Source organism: Bombina bombina, chromosome 9 (genome assembly GCF_027579735.1).
Source record: "Bombina bombina isolate aBomBom1 chromosome 9, aBomBom1.pri, whole genome shotgun sequence".
Lineage (NCBI taxonomy): Eukaryota > Metazoa > Chordata > Amphibia > Anura > Bombinatoridae > Bombina > Bombina bombina.
In genome coordinates, this window is record NC_069507.1 from 65837418 (window position 1) to 65854564 (window position 17147).

A 17147-nucleotide genomic window follows, 5' to 3' on the forward strand; every position below is an offset into this window, starting at 1 on the left:
ATGCTTTTATAGTGTACGTGTGCAGAACAAATGTGCAGTATATAGTATTTGTTTGTTTGCATAATAACAGTTATCTGCATGCGTGTAGAGCATAATGTATCTTTTTAAATCTAATGTATGTGTAGTGTAATATGTATTTGTAGGTAGATCAAATGATATCAGTTTAAATAAAGCAAACTTTATTAGTAAACAACAACTATGAGGCCTACTTAAGCCGTCAACTTACTTGCATTTGACGGCACCAATACGCTCACCTAACATCGCGGCCGCGGACCTGAATACGCTCTCCATATTTATATAAAAAGATGTAAAAAAGCCGTGCACCAAGTACGGGGCGATGAGCAGCGGACTGTTAACTAAACAGTCATCGATCTTGCTGCTCTTAGGCTTTTTCAAAGCTTTATTTATATACTGTCACTAAGCACCGCCACTATATAAAACTGTTTAACCCCTATCCCGCCGCTCCCGGAGCCCACCGCAACTCTAATAAAGTTATTAACCCCTATCCCACTGCTCCCGGACCCCGCCGCAACTAACTAAAGGTATTAACCGCTAAACCTCTGGCCTCCCACATCACTACCACTTACTAAACCTATTAACCCCTAAACCGCCAGCCCCCCACATCGCCATAAACTAAATTAAACTATTAACCCCTAAACCTAACAACCCGCTAACTTTATATTAAATATTAACTCATCCCTATCTTATAATAAATTTAAACTTACCTTTAGATTTAAATTAAACTATATTAAACTATTAATTAATCTACCCTAACTAGTATACTAAAATTACATTAAACTAATAATTAATCTATCCTAACTGTCATACTAAAATTACATTAAACTACAAATTAAATGAACTATAATATATATTTAAACCCCTAACCCTACTCAAATAATTTAAATCTACAATAAAAAATTACAACGTTACAAAAAACTAACAATTAAGTTACAAAAAATAACAAACACTAAGTTACACAAAATAAAAAGAAATTATCAAAGATTTAAACTAATTACACCTAATCTAAGAGCCCTATGAAAATAAAAAAGCCCCCCAAAATAACCCCCCCCCCAGCCTACAATAAACTACAAATAGCCCTTAAAAGGGCCTTTTGCGGGGCATTGCCCCAAAGAAATCAGCTCTTTTACCTGTAAATAAAAAATACAAATACCCCCCCAACAGTAAAACCCACCACCCACACAACCAACCCCCCCAAATAAAAACCTAACTAAAAAAACCTAAGCTCCCCATTGCCCTGAAAAGGGCATTTGGATGGGCATTGCCCTTAAAAGGGCATTTAGCTCTATTGCTGCCCAAACCCTAATCTAAAACTTAAACCCACGCAATAAACCCTTACAAAAACCTAACACTAACCCCTGAAGATCCACTTACAGTTTTGAAGATCCCACATCCATCCACAAAGAAGCCGGGAGAAGTCCTCATCGAAGCCGGCAGAAGTCTTCATCGAAGCCAGCAGAAGTCTTCATCCAAGCAGCCGAAGTCTTCATCCAAGCCCGCAGAAGTCTTCACCCAGACGGCATCTTCTATCTTCATCCATCCGGCGCGGAGCGGCTCCATCTTCAATACATCCGACGCGGAGCATCCTCTTCGTTCGACGTCTTCTTGAACAATGAATGTTTCTTTAAATGACGTCATCCGAGATGGCGTCCCTTAGATTCCGATTGGCTGATAGAATTCTATCAGCCAATCGGAAATAAGGTTGAAAAGATCCTACTGGCTGTTGCAATTAGCCAATAGGATTGAACTTTCATCCTATTTGCTGATCCAGTCAACCAATAGGATTGATCTTGCATTCTATTGGCTATTCCAATCAGCAGGTACGCTGGGCCGGAATAGTGGCGAGCGTACCTGTTAGATATTTGTTAACTAGCAAAAGTAGTCAGATAGTGCCAAATTTGCATTCAGAACATGTAAGCATCGATCTGTGTTGGACTTAGACCGGCGGATCGTATGTTACGTCACAAATTTCTACTTTTGCCGGTCTGTAGGCTTTGATAACTAAGGGGAATCAAGCTCTCCCCAATTACGCTGCGGAATTCCAGCGTATTTGCGGTTGACGGCTTGATAAGTAGGCCTCTATATGAATATATTGCAGTACATTTCTATATGTACATACAAAGATACAGGAAACTAAGCACATGTACTGTACACATAATTGATTCAGTTCAATATGCATTTTATCATAGGAATGAGCTTAAAAGACTATTTAATCGTAGGTATACACAGCAAAAAGTATGCTCAGCGCAGTGTGTAAAAAGATACCAAGGGCTGCAAATACATAAGTGTACTTCCCTCTTCGTGCATCTACACATAGCATGGTTTGTGGTCTGTTAAGAAGGAGGGAACACCTCCAGTGTTGCTCCATAGGTGAGGTTAGTTTAGTAAGCTGCAATGAGGTTTTGTTCCTGTATAAAGTTAGATTGGTTTGTTTCCCTTCCTCCCATTAAACGACCATTAAAGGGACATTAAGCGCTAAATAAATGCTAGATAGAATGATGCATTCAAAGAAAAAAAATCTGAGAATAAGATGTAGATGTATTTTTTAAAGTTTCATTAGTTGTTTAAATAGTGGGGAAAAAAAATCAAAGTTTTAATATCTACAAAACAATAATAGCTGCCATGTTGTAACTTAGGTTACTTTCTCTGCTGTGGCCAATTAGGGACATTTATAAATAGGTCACTTGAGTGTGCAGCCAATGGCTGTGTTGAATTTAACAGTGTTCTTCTGCAGTTCCATTTCTAACAGTAATTGAAAAGCTCATGATTTCAGAATGTAATTACGGGGGAAAGGGGTCAAAATAAATAATGAAAGTATATTGTAGAGTTTCTTTTTATATATATAATTTATAATTTTATATTACCATCTCAAAGTGTTTAATGTCACTTTAAATACAGTAAATTACTTACAGCTAGATTACGAGTTTTGCGTTATGAGTGAAAAAGCCTCATAACGCTGCTTTTTCACTACCGCCGGTATTACGAGTCTTGCAGGTATAACTGTACCGCACACTTTTTTGGCCGTAACGCAACGTAACTACTGCACCTGTCAAAAAGTCATTTTTCAATGGGACTTCCATAGCGCCGGTATTACGAGTTTTGCCTGGGAGGCCAAAAAGTGAATGGTACAGCCTATACCGTCAAGATTCGTTCCGCTATCTAAAGTCAGTAGTTATGGGTTTTACGATACAAAGCTGTAGCATAAAACTCATAACTAAAGTGTTACAAAGTACACTAACACCCATAAACTACCTATTAACCCCTAAACCGAGGCCCTCCAGCATCACAAACACTATAATAAATTTATTGACCCCTAATCTGCCACTCTGGACATTGCCGCCACTATAATAAACATATTAACCCCTAAATCGCCGAACTCCCGCATCGCAAACACTAGTTAAATATTATTAACCCCTAATCTGCCGCCCCCAACGTCACTATACTAAAGTTATTAACCCCTAAACCTAACCCTAAGTCTAACCCTAGCAACACCCCTAACTTTAATATAATTAAAATAAATCTAATAAATAAAAATTGCTATCATTAACTAAATAATTCCTATTTAAAACGAAATACAGGTGGCCCTCGTTTTACAACGGTTCAATTTACACCGTTTCAGAATAACAACCTTTTTTTCCAGTCATGTGACTGCTATTGAAAAGCATTGAGAAGCAGTGCATTTATTAAAATAGCCAGTAGGTGGAGCTATCCGCTTGTGTTGCAGCAAAGCCAAGCAAGCTGAAATTAATCAGTTTAACCAGACCTGAGCTATCGAGCAGATTTCAAAGGAACAAGATCTTCCTGTCTATAAATCAGTCCAGATTGGAATGCATAGAAAGAACTGTTTACAGAAAAATGCAAGTGAAGTCTGTTGTGTGATTATTTTATTAGGTTCATAATGCTGTTTAGCATTTAAAGTCTTCATTTCAAAGCTTTAAAAATAATGAATTAGGTGTTACTTATGACAATTTTGAGAGGGGCCTGGAACCTATCTCCCTCACTTCCCATTGACTTACATTATAAACTGGGTTTAAATTTACAACGGTTTCGATTTACAACCATTCCTTCTGGAACCTAACCCCGGCGTAAACTGAGGGTTATCTGTACCTGTAAAATAAACTCTAAGCTAGCTACAATATAACTAATAGTTACATTGTAGCTATCTTAGGTTTTATTTTTATTTCACTGTTAAGTTTGTATTTATTTTAACTAGGTAGACTAGTTAGTAAATGGTTATTAACTATTTACTAACTATCTAGTTAAAATAAATACAAATTTACCCGTAAAATAAAACCTAACCTGTCTTACACTAACACCTAACATTACACTACAATTAAATAAATTACATTAATTAAATATAATTAACTAAATTACAAAAAATAAAAAACAGTAAATTACACAAAATAAAAAAGAAATTATCAAATATTTAAACTAATTACACCTAATCTAATAGCCCTATAAAAATAAAAAAGCCCCCCCAAAATAAAAAAAACCCCTAGCCTAAACTAAACTGCCAATAGCCCTTAAAAGGGCCTTTTGCGGGGCATTGCCCCAAAGAAATCAGCTATTTTACCTGTATAACCCCTCAACAGTAAAACCCACCACCCACACAACCAAACACCCCAAATAAAATCCTATCTAAATAAACCTAAGCTCCCCATTGCCCTGAAATAGTAAGGTTAGGTTAATTTTTAGTTTAATGGTAGGTTTATTTTTATTTCACTGGTAAGTTTTTATTTATTCAAATATAGTTATATACAGTGTGTGTATAAGGAGCGGTGTGTATATGCAGCTCGGTGTGTGTATACCAAGCAGTGTGTATATGCAGAGCAGTGTGTGTACAAGGAGCAGTGTGTATATGCAGAGCAGTGTGTATATGCAGAGTGGTGTGTGTATACCAGTGTGTATATGCAGAGCAGTGTGTGTACAAGGAGTAGTGTGTATATGCAGAGCAGTGTGTGTACAAGGAGCAGTGTGTATATGCAGAGCGGTGTGTGTATACCAAACAGTGTGTATAAGCAGAGCAGTGTGTGTACAAGGAGTAGTGTGTATATGCACAGCAGTGTGTGTACAAGTAGTAGTGTATATATGCAGAGCAGTGTGTGTACAAGGAGCAGTGTGTATATGCAGACCAGTGTGTGTGTATAAGGAGCCAGGTGTGTATAAGGAGGGGTGTGTATATGCAGCTTGGTGTGTGTATACCAAACAGTGTGTATAAGCAGAGCAGTGTGTGTACAAGGAGTAGTGTGTATATGCACAGCAGTGTGTGTACAAGTAGTAGTGTATATATGCAGAGCAGTGTGTGTACAAGGAGCAGTGTGTATATGCAGACCAGTGTGTGTATAAGGAGGGGTGTGTATATGCAGCTTGGTGTGTGTATACCAAACAGTGTGTATAAGCAGAGCAGTGTGTGTACAAGGAGTAGTATGTATATGCACAGTAGTGTGTGTACAAGGAGCAGTGTGTATATGCAGAGCGGTGTGTGTATATGCAGAGCAGTGTGTGTATATGCAGAGCAGTGTGTGTATATGCAGAGCGGTGTGTGTATATGCAGAGCGGTGTGTGTATATGCAGAGCGGTGTGTGTATATGCAGAGCGGTGTGTGTATATGCAGAGCAGTGTGTATATGCAGACCAGTGTGTGTACAAGGAGCAGTGTGTATATGCAGAACAGTGTGTATATGCAGAGCGGTGTGTGTATACCAAACAGTGTGTATATGCAGAGCAGTGTGTATACCAAACAGTGTGTATATGCAGACCAGTGTGTGTACAAGGAGCAGTGTGTATATGCAGACCAGTGTATGTACAAGGAGCAGTGTGTATATGCAGACCAGTGTGTGTACAAGGAGCAGTGTGTATATGCAGAGCAGTGTGTATATGCAGAGCGGTGTGTGTACAAGGAGCAGTGTGTATATGCAGAGCAGTGTGTGTACAAGGAGCAGTGTGTATATGCAGACCAGTGTGTGTACAAGGAGCAGTGTGTATATGCAGAGCAGTGTGTATATGCAGAGCGGTGTGTGTACAAGGAGCAGTGTGTATATGCAGAGCAGTGTGTATATGCAGAGCAGTGTGTATATGCAGAGCAGTGTGTATACCAAACAGTGTGTATATGCAGACCAGTGTGTGTACAAGGAGCAGTGTGTATATGCAGAGCGGTGTGTGTATACCAAGCAGTGTGTATATGCAGAGCAGTGTGTATACCAAACAGTGTGTATATGCAGACCAGTGTGTGTACAAGGAGCAGTGTGTATATGCAGACCAGTGTATGTACAAGGAGCAGTGTGTATATGCAGACCAGTGTGTGTACAAGGAGCAGTGTGTATATGCAGAGCAGTGTGTATATGCAGAGCGGTGTGTGTACAAGGAGCAGTGTGTATATGCAGAGCAGTGTGTGTACAAGGAGCAGTGTGTATATGCAGACCAGTGTGTGTACAAGGAGCAGTGTGTATATGCAGAGCAGTGTGTATATGCAGAGCGGTGTGTGTACAAGGAGCAGTGTGTATATGCAGAGCAGTGTGTATATGCAGAGCAGTGTGTATATGCAGAGCAGTGTGTATACCAAACAGTGTGTATATGCAGACCAGTGTGTGTACAAGGAGCAGTGTGTATATGCAGAGCGGTGTGTGTATACCAAGCAGTGTGTATATGCAGAGCAGTGTGTGTACAAGGAGCAGTGTGTATACCAAGCAGTGTGTATATGCAGACCAGTGTGTGTACAAGGAGCAGTGTGTATACCAAGCAGTGTGTATATGCAGAGCAGTGTGTGTACAAGGAGCAGTGTGTATATGCAGACCAGTGTGTGTACAAGGAGCAGTGTGTATACCAAGCAGTGTGTATATGCAGACCAGTGTGTGTACAAGGAGCAGTGTGTATACCAAGCAGTGTGTATATGCAGACCAGTGTGTGTACAAGGAGCAGTGTGTATACCAAGCAGTGTGTATATGCAGACCAGTGTGTGTACAAGGAGCAGTATACATGCATACATGTAGGCGCAGAAATCCTTTCTCCCAGTACTGAGAGGGTTATCTAAAACCCCAGAGGTCCAGTTACTCAGAGGCCTTTAAAACCTAAAACCGAAGAAAGTTTTGCCAAGAATGAGAAGAGGGGGGCAGCAGGATCTAGTGCTCACACTGTGTTACTCCTAACAGTTCTCTCCTCCCCGGCAACTTCTCCTGACACAATAACATTCTTTTTACTATTTAATTTCCATTGTAATATAAAGTTAAAGAGTCATGAAACTCAGTCTGAGGGGCATATTTATCAGGCTCGCCAGAAACAGAAGTTACAAAGCAGCGGTCTAAAACTTGTCTGCTTACTCTGAGGCGGCGGACAGAAATCAACCCGAGCTGATATTATTGGGTTGATTGACACCCCCCCTGCTAGGGGCCGCGAATCTTCAGGGGGCGGTATTGCACCAACAGTTCACAAGAACTGCTGGTGCAATGATAAATGCTGTCGGCATTTATTGATGTGCAGCGTACATGATCCGCTATATCGTATCATGTCCGTCCGCACAATAATAAATTGACCCCCATGTGCGTAGCTAAGCCATCTTCATATAAACTCAATTTCTAGTGCATTTCCAATAAATTAAAAGAGCTTTCAGAACAAATACCTTTCTCTTCAATGTAAAAGCATCTGCTGTGACTTCTCTAAAATAGTTTCTCAGTCCTCAAGTACCCCTAACAGGCCAGGTTTTCATTATAGCTAAACTAGAGCACAGGTGAAATAATCAGCTGATGGCTGAGAGCAGGTTGGTTACCATGGTTACTGATCAGCTGATTATTTCACCTGTGCTCTAGTTCAGCTATAATAAAAACCTGGACTGTTGAGAGTACTTGAGGACCACGGTTGAGAAATACTGCTCTAGCCCCACTGCCCAATCCAAGTTCTGTAACAGTTGGTGACAGCCAATGTGTCAGCCTGCATTAAAATTAACGGTAGGCTTAAAAACATAAAGCCAAGAGCGCTCTAAAAGACTTGCACACCATAATCCCTTCCTGCACAAAAGCCTACCAAGAAATGCTGGAAACATGATGTGGCCATGCGCACAGTATTCATTTAACAGGGTTTATAGTTTCTTTTACCCATTGCTTTATAGAACTGCAAGACATCTGTAACAAGATGAAGAACATTGTCACCGATGAGTAGCCGTATTGAAGGAGTTTATTTTTGTGATGCAGAAGACCTGGTGGAGTACCAAGACCCTGTGCATGGAACCAAGGCACTATGTTCTGCACCAGTGTAACAGTACCCAGGACTATCAGTGTCTACAGAGATGATGATGTTCATGACAGGGATTTTTGTAAGTTCTTATTAGATTGTGTGAATTTCTAGATATACTTTAAAGTTGAGCTGTCCCCTCTGTTTTGACTGAAATTTGCCTAAAATGTTACTACTTTATTGACAGTTGTTCTTTTAAAGGGGTATGAAACTTTTAAGCAACTTACTAATTTACTCCTATTACCAAAATTTATTTGTTCTCTTGATATCTTTATTTGAAAAGCAAAAATGTAAGCTTAGGAGCCGGCCCATTTTTTATTTAGCACTTGGATAGCCCCCAATAAGCAAGTGCCTCCCAGGTGCTGAACAAAAAAATGGTCTGGCTACTAAGCTTACATTCCTATTGCTCTCTTATATGAATGACATTTACCAGCTATCAAAAAATTGGTAGTAAAAGATAACACACCTTATTTATGTTTAATTCAAAGACCATGGGGGTCCAATCTTTTCACATAAAGAGCCACATATTTTCTCCTTCACAGGACTGATATATTTTACAAATTCTTTTAAATAAAATATAAAAACACATATATAGAAAAACAAACTTCTAATAAACTAAGCTTTAAACCAGCACACATTTGCTTTTGAAGATTAACATTACTGTTTTAAAACAAAACCAATGTAAGATGCCTCCCTCACTGAAACACCTACAATCTACAGTTTTGAGATGTGAAGGGCAGATAAAAAAGGTTTTATGTGGATGCCTTATGGCACCAAAGCCTTAGGGGTAGATTTATCATAGTGCAAGCGGACATGATACGATGTAGCATATCATGTCGGCTACACATCGATAAATGCCGACAGTACACGCTGTCGGCATTTGTCATTGCACCAGCAGTTCTTGTGAGTTGCTGGTGCAATCCCCCCCCCCTCAGATTCGCAGCCAATCGGACAAGTTAGGGAGCAGCGGTCTTTAGACTGCGGCTTCATAACTTGTGTTTCTGGTGAGCCTGAAGACTCGCGCAGAAACAGAGGCATCAAGTAGATATGTGCGATTCGTTTCGGATCGATTTGGAAAATTCGGAAAATTCGGCGATTCGAATCGAACCGAATTTCCGAATTAAAATACTGACGAATTACCGAATAAATCCGAATTACTTCGGATTTATTCTGTAAATTCGGATGGCCATGGATTACACTAGTATTGTACAGTATAAGTCTAATTCCACCTAATACTTACCGAAATTCCGAACCGAATCCAGCCGAATTTAGTACATAATACTAGTCTAATCCCACCTAACACTTACCGAAATTCCGAATTTCCGAATCCAGCCGAATTTATTCGAATCTGAATGAATCCGAAACAAAACCGAACCGAATTTATTCAAATCCGAATGAATCCGAAACAAATCCGAACCGAATTGATTCAAATTTTTCCGAATTCCAATCGCTCCGAACCGAAATTCAAAAAAATCCGAATCGATCCGAACCGAACCGAATTTTTTCGCCATGCACATGTCTAGCATCAAGCTCCATACGAAGCTTGATAAATCGGCCCCTTTGAGTGCACTATCCTGATTTAGTACATATAGAGCTAGATTACAAGTAGAGCGCAATAGTGCAGATTGTGTTGTCTTGTTCTCTGTCTTGTTCTAAGAATAATGTACAATCTGGAATTACAAGTGTTAACATTTTTAACCAGTGCTTCTTAACATGGCTGAAACTTTTTAGTGCGCCCTATACTTTTATTGGATAGTGAACGGAGCACTTTTAGCGAGCTCATTGTGCTTGTATTACAAGTAGTGAGTTAAGTTGCGCTTGAGCGCAATCCAAAATATGTCTGATTTAGCACTTTTGAGACCTGAAGTAAAACATTATTATTATTAATAGTATAGCACAGAATTACATGAAGAACTCTGCTCCTTGGGCACCATCTGCTTATGCATCCTTGACTTAGTGCTCCACCAGCTTAGAGCTTGAGCGATATCCAACATGAATTTTACTGCATGCCCCCATAGCAACCTATTATGTGAGGGATTGAGCACATAATACAACATGCAAATGTTAGCGCACCCTAGACTATCGCTCGAGCAGTAAAAAAAACTTTGGACTTGTAATATGAGCGCAAAAATAGAATCACTATTGATTGCACTATTTTTGGGCTCCACTTGTATTGTAGCACATAGGATATCCAGTTCAGAAGATGACAATTTGGTGGATAGAACTGATTGTACAAATGAACAGTGAAGACTATAATGTATATTCATATATAAAATGTTGGCAACATACACATAAAGCTGTAATGATAATTCTGAAAGTCCTGTAAGCAAGTGTGCCCATGTCTCTGGCAGAGAACGGTGTTTGCTAAGAGATATTGAAGATTTCAGAAAATGACCTCTATGGTAGTGCTTGTTAGCTTAAGGATCATTACTAGGGTATGAGATGATGGGGCCGATTTATCAAGCGCAGAATGGCCCCTGATGCCCCTGTTTTGGCCAGAAACAGCAGTTATGAAGTAGCATGTGTGTTTCGATTCGTTCCAAATTCAGACAAATTTGTTAAATTCGGAGATTCGGATCGTTTCGAATTTCCGAATTACGGTAGTACCGAATCTACCGAATAAATCCGAATTAGTTCGGATTTATTTGGTAGATTCGGATGGCCATGGATTACACTAGTATTGTACAGTATATTAGGTTATATCACTCTGCTATGGGTTACACCTAATATACAGTACATAATACTAGTCTAATACACAGCACATCCCACCTAACACATACCGAAATTCCGAATTTGCGAACCGAACCGAACCCAGCCGAATTTATTTGTATCTGAATGAATCCGAAACGAATCCGAAACAAATTCATTCAAATTTTTCTGAATTCGAATCGATCCGAAATTCGAAAAAATCTGAATCGATCCAAACCAAAACAAATTTTTCGACCATGCACAAGTCTATTATGAAGCAGCAGTCTTAAGACCGCTGCTCCTTAACTGGCCCGCTACCTCTGAGGCTGCGGACATCAATCCACCCGATCCTATACGATCGGGTTGATTGACACCCCCTTCTAGCCGCGGATTGGCCGCAAATTTGCAGGGGGCAGCATTGCACAAGCAGTTCACCAGAACTGCTTGTGCAATGTTAAATGCTGACAGCGTATGCTGTTGGCATTCAGCGATGTCTGTTGGATATGATACGCTACAGCATGTCGGACAGACATTGATAAATTGGCCCCGATGTCTCACCTTTGGAGCGTCTCTTGTGGAAGATTGTCTGACACAGGAGGATGATGAAGAAGACCAGGAGACTGAGGATACCCACACTGCACAGGAGCACGGCATACAGGTAAAGATCTGATAAGAGATAAAAAGGGTATGAACTTAACAGAATATTAATGATTTTTTTTCTTTATTTTGACTCTTGTCCTGAATTAGTACTTGTGCAGTCATGTTGGTGGAGGTTGAGGGAACTGTCTTCATCAGCAAGTGAGCAAGCTATTTACAGGGATGAGTTGTGCACAAGCAAGCACTTCCTTTTAGTTTCTATATCAATGTAAACAGGGGCATTAGAATGCAAAATGATGAAAAGCTTTTTGTCTTTAGAGAATGCAATTTTTGCACTGATCTCTCTTGTTTACTACACGTTTACTCCCCACAAAGTGCTTAAAGGGACATAAAACCCCACATTTTTCTTTCAGGATTCAGATAGAGGATACATTTTAAAATCATTTTCAATTATTATTACCGTTAGACCGCTGCTTCATAACTTCCGTACTGAGCTTGATAAATAGGCCCCCATACCTGTTTCAGATGTGTTGATACATAGTAACATAGTAGATGAGGTTAAAAAGAGAAGTCCATCGAGTCCATCAGCTTAAAGTGAATGTAAAGTTGAATGAGAAAGCTCCTGGTTTTTAAAAATAGTCTTAAAGACAGGGGCACTTTCATTCATTAAACTATACATTTAAAGGGACATTAAACCCAAAAATGTTCTTTCATGATTCAGATAGAGAATACAATTTTAAACAACTTTTCAATTTACTTATTATCTAATTTGCTTCATTCTTTAGATATAATTTATTGAATAAATAGAAATAGACATTGGTGAGCCAATCACACGAGGCATCTATGTGCAGCGACCAATCAGCAGCTACTGAGCCTATCTAGCTATGCTTTTCAGCCAAGATTATCAAGAGAATTAAGCAAATTAGATAATAAAAGTAAATTAGGAAGTTGTTTAAATTGCATGCTCTATCTGAATCATGAAAGAAAATGTTTGGGTTTAATGTCCCTTTAAGTGTCTTTTTTAACATACTTACAGTTTTCTTTATGAAAACAGACCGCTGATCCTCCGACCGCAGCTCCTGCTGTACTTAACATATCGATGACGAATCCGGCTTCCTCCAATCGTTTCATGGCCTCACGAGCTGGATGCCTTGGGGTGCACGCAATGATTGGAGGAAACCCGATTCGTCAATGCTGTGCTAAGTACAGCAGGAGCTGCGCGAGGAGGATCAGCAGTCTGTTTTCATAAATAAAAAGTATTTTAAAAAAAGACATTTAAATATAAAGTTTAATGCTCCTTCAATAAAGGACACAAAAAGAATGAAGCAAATGAGATAATAGAAGCAAATTGGAAACCTGTTTAAAATTGTATCTGAATCATGAAAGTAAAAGTTAGGTTTCCTGTCCCTTTAAGCTAACCTATTGTGGGATTAGATTATATTAGTAAACTATGTCAGAAAACATGTTAAAAAAAAAAAAAGTGTCATAATCTCTAACGTGTATAGTAAACCTCAGGAAGGAGTGTGGCCTTAAAGGGACACTGAACCCAAATTTTTTCTTTCGTGATTCAGATAGAGCATGACATTTTAAGCAACTTTCTAATTTGCTCCTATTATCAAATGTTCTTTATTCTCTTGGTATCTTTATTTGAAATGCAAGAATGTAAGTTTAGATGCCGGCCCATTTTTGGTGAACAACCTAGGTTGTCCTTGCTGATCGGTGGATAAATTCATCCACCAATCAAAAACTGCTGTCCAGAGTTCTGAACCAAGAAAAAAAGCTTTGATGCCTTCTTTTTCATATAAAGACAGCAAGAGAACGAAGAAAAATTGATAATAGGAGTAAATTAGAAAGTTGCTTAAAATTGCATGCTCTATCTAAATCACGAAAGAAAATTTTTGGGTTCAGTGTCCCTTTAAAACACAAAGGGCAAATGCCCCTATAAGTTTCATGCTCCCTCATGCGACTCTGCAAGTGATACTTTTGAAGCAGCACTGATTCCTAAAACCCTTTCTGTTACTTCTGAAGTGGTGAATTAATATCACTCTGGACTGATTTTACCAAGGTGATTGACAGGCCCTTCTCTCACCTGTTTGGCTGCATGCAGCAGGGCAGGATTGTTGGAGCATCTGATCATAAAATGATTAATGCTGCATGCAAGTTGCAATCCCAGGCAGACAGGTTCAGTACCTGTTTATTTTGTCTGCCCAGACAATGATAAATCTACACCTAAGTTTGAGAGAGAGTTTGGCCAGACATTGCTACATTTTTTGCTCCATTTGAAGTACATGCGTTTATTCTTATTTTTATGAATGCTATTTTATATCTGATTTGTAGATAATGTTAAATGCTGATAAAAGGATAAACAACATTTGTTGATATTATTTTTAATAATCTAATATAGATAATGTAATGTATTTGTTGATCCTGATTTCTTTTGTTGCTGATCCTATTTTGTTACATATTAAGTAATAATGTTATGAATGTATAGTATAATTGCAGATACATTTACAAATTGTCTCTAAAACCAGTAACAAATAATACTTCTTGTGAAACTATTGTTACTGTCTCAGTATAGGCTATTCAAAAATAGGCATTTTTTTTTACCTTGAAACAGATTCCAAGTGAACAACTTCTCATCAGAAACTGTGTGAGACAGAACTGTAAGAAAAAAAACAAAGCTCATATAAACTGAACATTACAAAGGAACAAACCAATAGTTTCCCAACAACATATACTGTAAAAAAAGATTCTTTATATGTGGGCTGTTATGAGAAGGTGTGAAACATATTGAAGGAACTTGAAAGTCAAAATTAAACTTTTACAATTCAGTTTGTTGTGCAATTTTCCAAGAACGTTGCTATTTACTTTAAAGCGACATTCCAGCAATTGGAGTGCACACAGGTGTATTTTGGATTTAAATAAATGCATTTTTCTAATATAAAGGTATTAGCAAAAATGCTTCTACTAAAAGCTATAGCTGTTTCAAACGTGTATTTAAGTATGCTCCGTGCACCAGCATTTTAAACACAGCACTTGCACCATCTGTTAATGACATTACACAAGCCGCACTAGCGCTCTGAGCAGCTGTAGTAATTAAATACGGGCGCACTGAGAATATAGAACTATGCATCACGTGCACATGCAAAGAAAAATATTAACAGTAAAACAGTGATAGCTTTTACTAGAAGCATTTTTGCCAGTACATGTATATTGCAAATATGTTTCTATTCAAAGATGTAATTCATTTATGTGCATTTAAATTTTGACCAGAATGTCCCCTTAAATACCAAATATACTTTTTTTCTGTTTAAACCCTTGCTTATAACTTAGCCTCTATCTATGTTTGTAACAATGTTAATATATCTATCTCTCTCTCTCTCTATATATATATATATATATATATATATATATATATATATATATATATATATATATATATATATATATATATATATATATATATATATTTATATTATCAGGGCACAAGCTGATCTCACTCTAGTCTCATGGCAAGGCAATATTTTTCCAAATTTGACAACAGAATTAAATTGAAAAGTTTTTTTTAAAAACTGCAGGTTCTAACTGAGTCATGAAATTTAAAATTTTACCCTCCATGTTATTTCCATATCTGGGGCATTGAGAGTTAAAAATCCCTTGTGCAGTCACTGCAAAAACTCTCACCCCCAAATTATAGGGTCACATGACCTACAAATGTTTTGCAGCCGCCACCTCTTCCCACTTCCTTGCAGTAGGAATCCCGGCCTGTAATTATAAGATATGGAGCCGCTGACTTCAGGGATAGTATAAGATACTGTTTGATCCCAAGAGACAGCATGAGAAACAGTCTAAACCTATGAAAGACAATATGATAGTCTTTTCCATGATAGACAGCATTATACACAGTCTAAACTAAGGCAGGACAGGAGAAGTGTGTTAGAGAATGTTCAGACTACAGCATTAGACAGTCTGAGAGCCTTGAAAAACAGCATAACATACTGAGAGCATAAGAGACAGTTATGCCAAAAATGAACAACAGACGAGACCTCATGGAACAAGTCTCTTTGGACACACAAAAAAGTCCCAGACATTAATTTTTGAAGCACATACAAATACAATTACACTGTTTTTAGTGTAGTCTACTTTGTATTTGCTTCTAGTTTTGCATACATATGCTTTTTTATCCGAGCAATAAGTACCTTACATATTTTGAAATAAACTCTCCAGCTTTTGTTTGGTAAGATAAAATAGTGAGAACTGCAGAGATAATATGCTTAGAGAACCTGTGGAAAAAAACCTTCAGACAAGCCTATGGAAATCTAGGAGACTCATTCTGCAACAGAAAAATGAAGTACGTTTTGCATTTTGTATGCTTTGGTACAATTTAACTTCATAACTTGAAACTACATTGCACATTACATACAGAACTAGATTACAAGTGGAGCCCTTATACATTTTATTAGTGTTATTATGAGTGTAAGGGTACTTTTAAATGTATTTTTCATGTGTTTGTGACACTTTTTTGATTTGCGAAACAGTTAACCAGAACTCTGGGGACACGGTAATCATTCTAGCATAAGTCGCGATTCCGTTCACGTTTACCTTCAACTTATAATACAAATGCATCCGATGTGTGGAAATAGCCACGATAAACCCGATATTGCTCGCGTGTAACTGTTAGCGCACCACTCGTAATCTGGCATACAATAATTTACTGCCTGCATTAAATAGGAATGTTTCCTACACACTTTAATAAGAATTTTGTTGAATAATTTATAGTCACATTTTTCTAATGAATATAATTAATACAATTTTATGTGTGTGTTTTGGTTATTATTGTTATTTTGTACTTTCAATATGCTTTTTAAACTACTTTTACTGAGGTTATACTGTACTGTAATGCATGTGCTTTTCTTTTGCATACAGAAATGTTATATCCCTAATTTAGATACACAGGTATCAAGACAAAATTTCCCTTTAAACAATCTTATGTAGGACCATGTTGCATTAAAGGGACAGTGTAGTCAAAACTAAACTTTTATGATTCAAGTAGGGCATGCAGTTTTAAACAACTTTTCAATTTCCTTTTTAATCAAATTTACTTTGTTCTTTTGCTATTCTTTGTTGAAAGCTAAACCTACCATATGCTAATTTCTAAGTCCTTGAAGGCCTCCTCTTATCTTAGTGCATTTTGGCAGTTATTCACAGCTATCAGCACTTATTCACGTGTGCCATATACATAACATTGCACTCACTCCTGTGGACTTACCTAGGAGTCAGCACTGATTGGCTAAAATGTAAGTCTGTCAAAATAACTGAAATGAGAGGGCAGTCTGCAGAGGCTTAGATATAAGGTAATCACAGAGGTAAAAAGTATATTAATTTAACCGTGCTGGTTATGCTAAATTGGGAAATGGGTATTAAAGGGATTATCTATCTTTTTAAACAATAAAAAATCTGGAGTAGATTGTCCCCTTAAGGTGTCTCATTAAACAATTTCACCAGATTTAGTAAATCTGGGTCTATGTAAGTTAGGTTAATAGCCAATCTGACTTCTTTAGACTGCACTGTAAATGAGAGTGAGACAGATGATTATATTCATGAACAGACTCTCAAGTCCAT

The 17147-nt window shown here is 38.0% G+C and overlaps 1 protein-coding gene across 2 annotated transcripts in view; it reads right to left on the reverse strand.

Annotated features, from left to right (window-relative positions):
- VSTM4 (V-set and transmembrane domain containing 4) overlaps nt 1-17147 on the reverse strand; it is a 102229-nt gene that overhangs the window by 38204 nt on the left and 46878 nt on the right. For both annotated transcript variants that reach the window (XM_053692184.1, XM_053692183.1), the window contains exons 3-4: nt 14133-14186; nt 11487-11594 (exon numbers count right to left, since the gene is read on the reverse strand). In XM_053692184.1, the coding sequence (XP_053548159.1) occupies nt 11487-11594; nt 14133-14186 (162 nt within the window). The remainder of the gene's footprint in view (nt 1-11486; nt 11595-14132; nt 14187-17147) is intronic.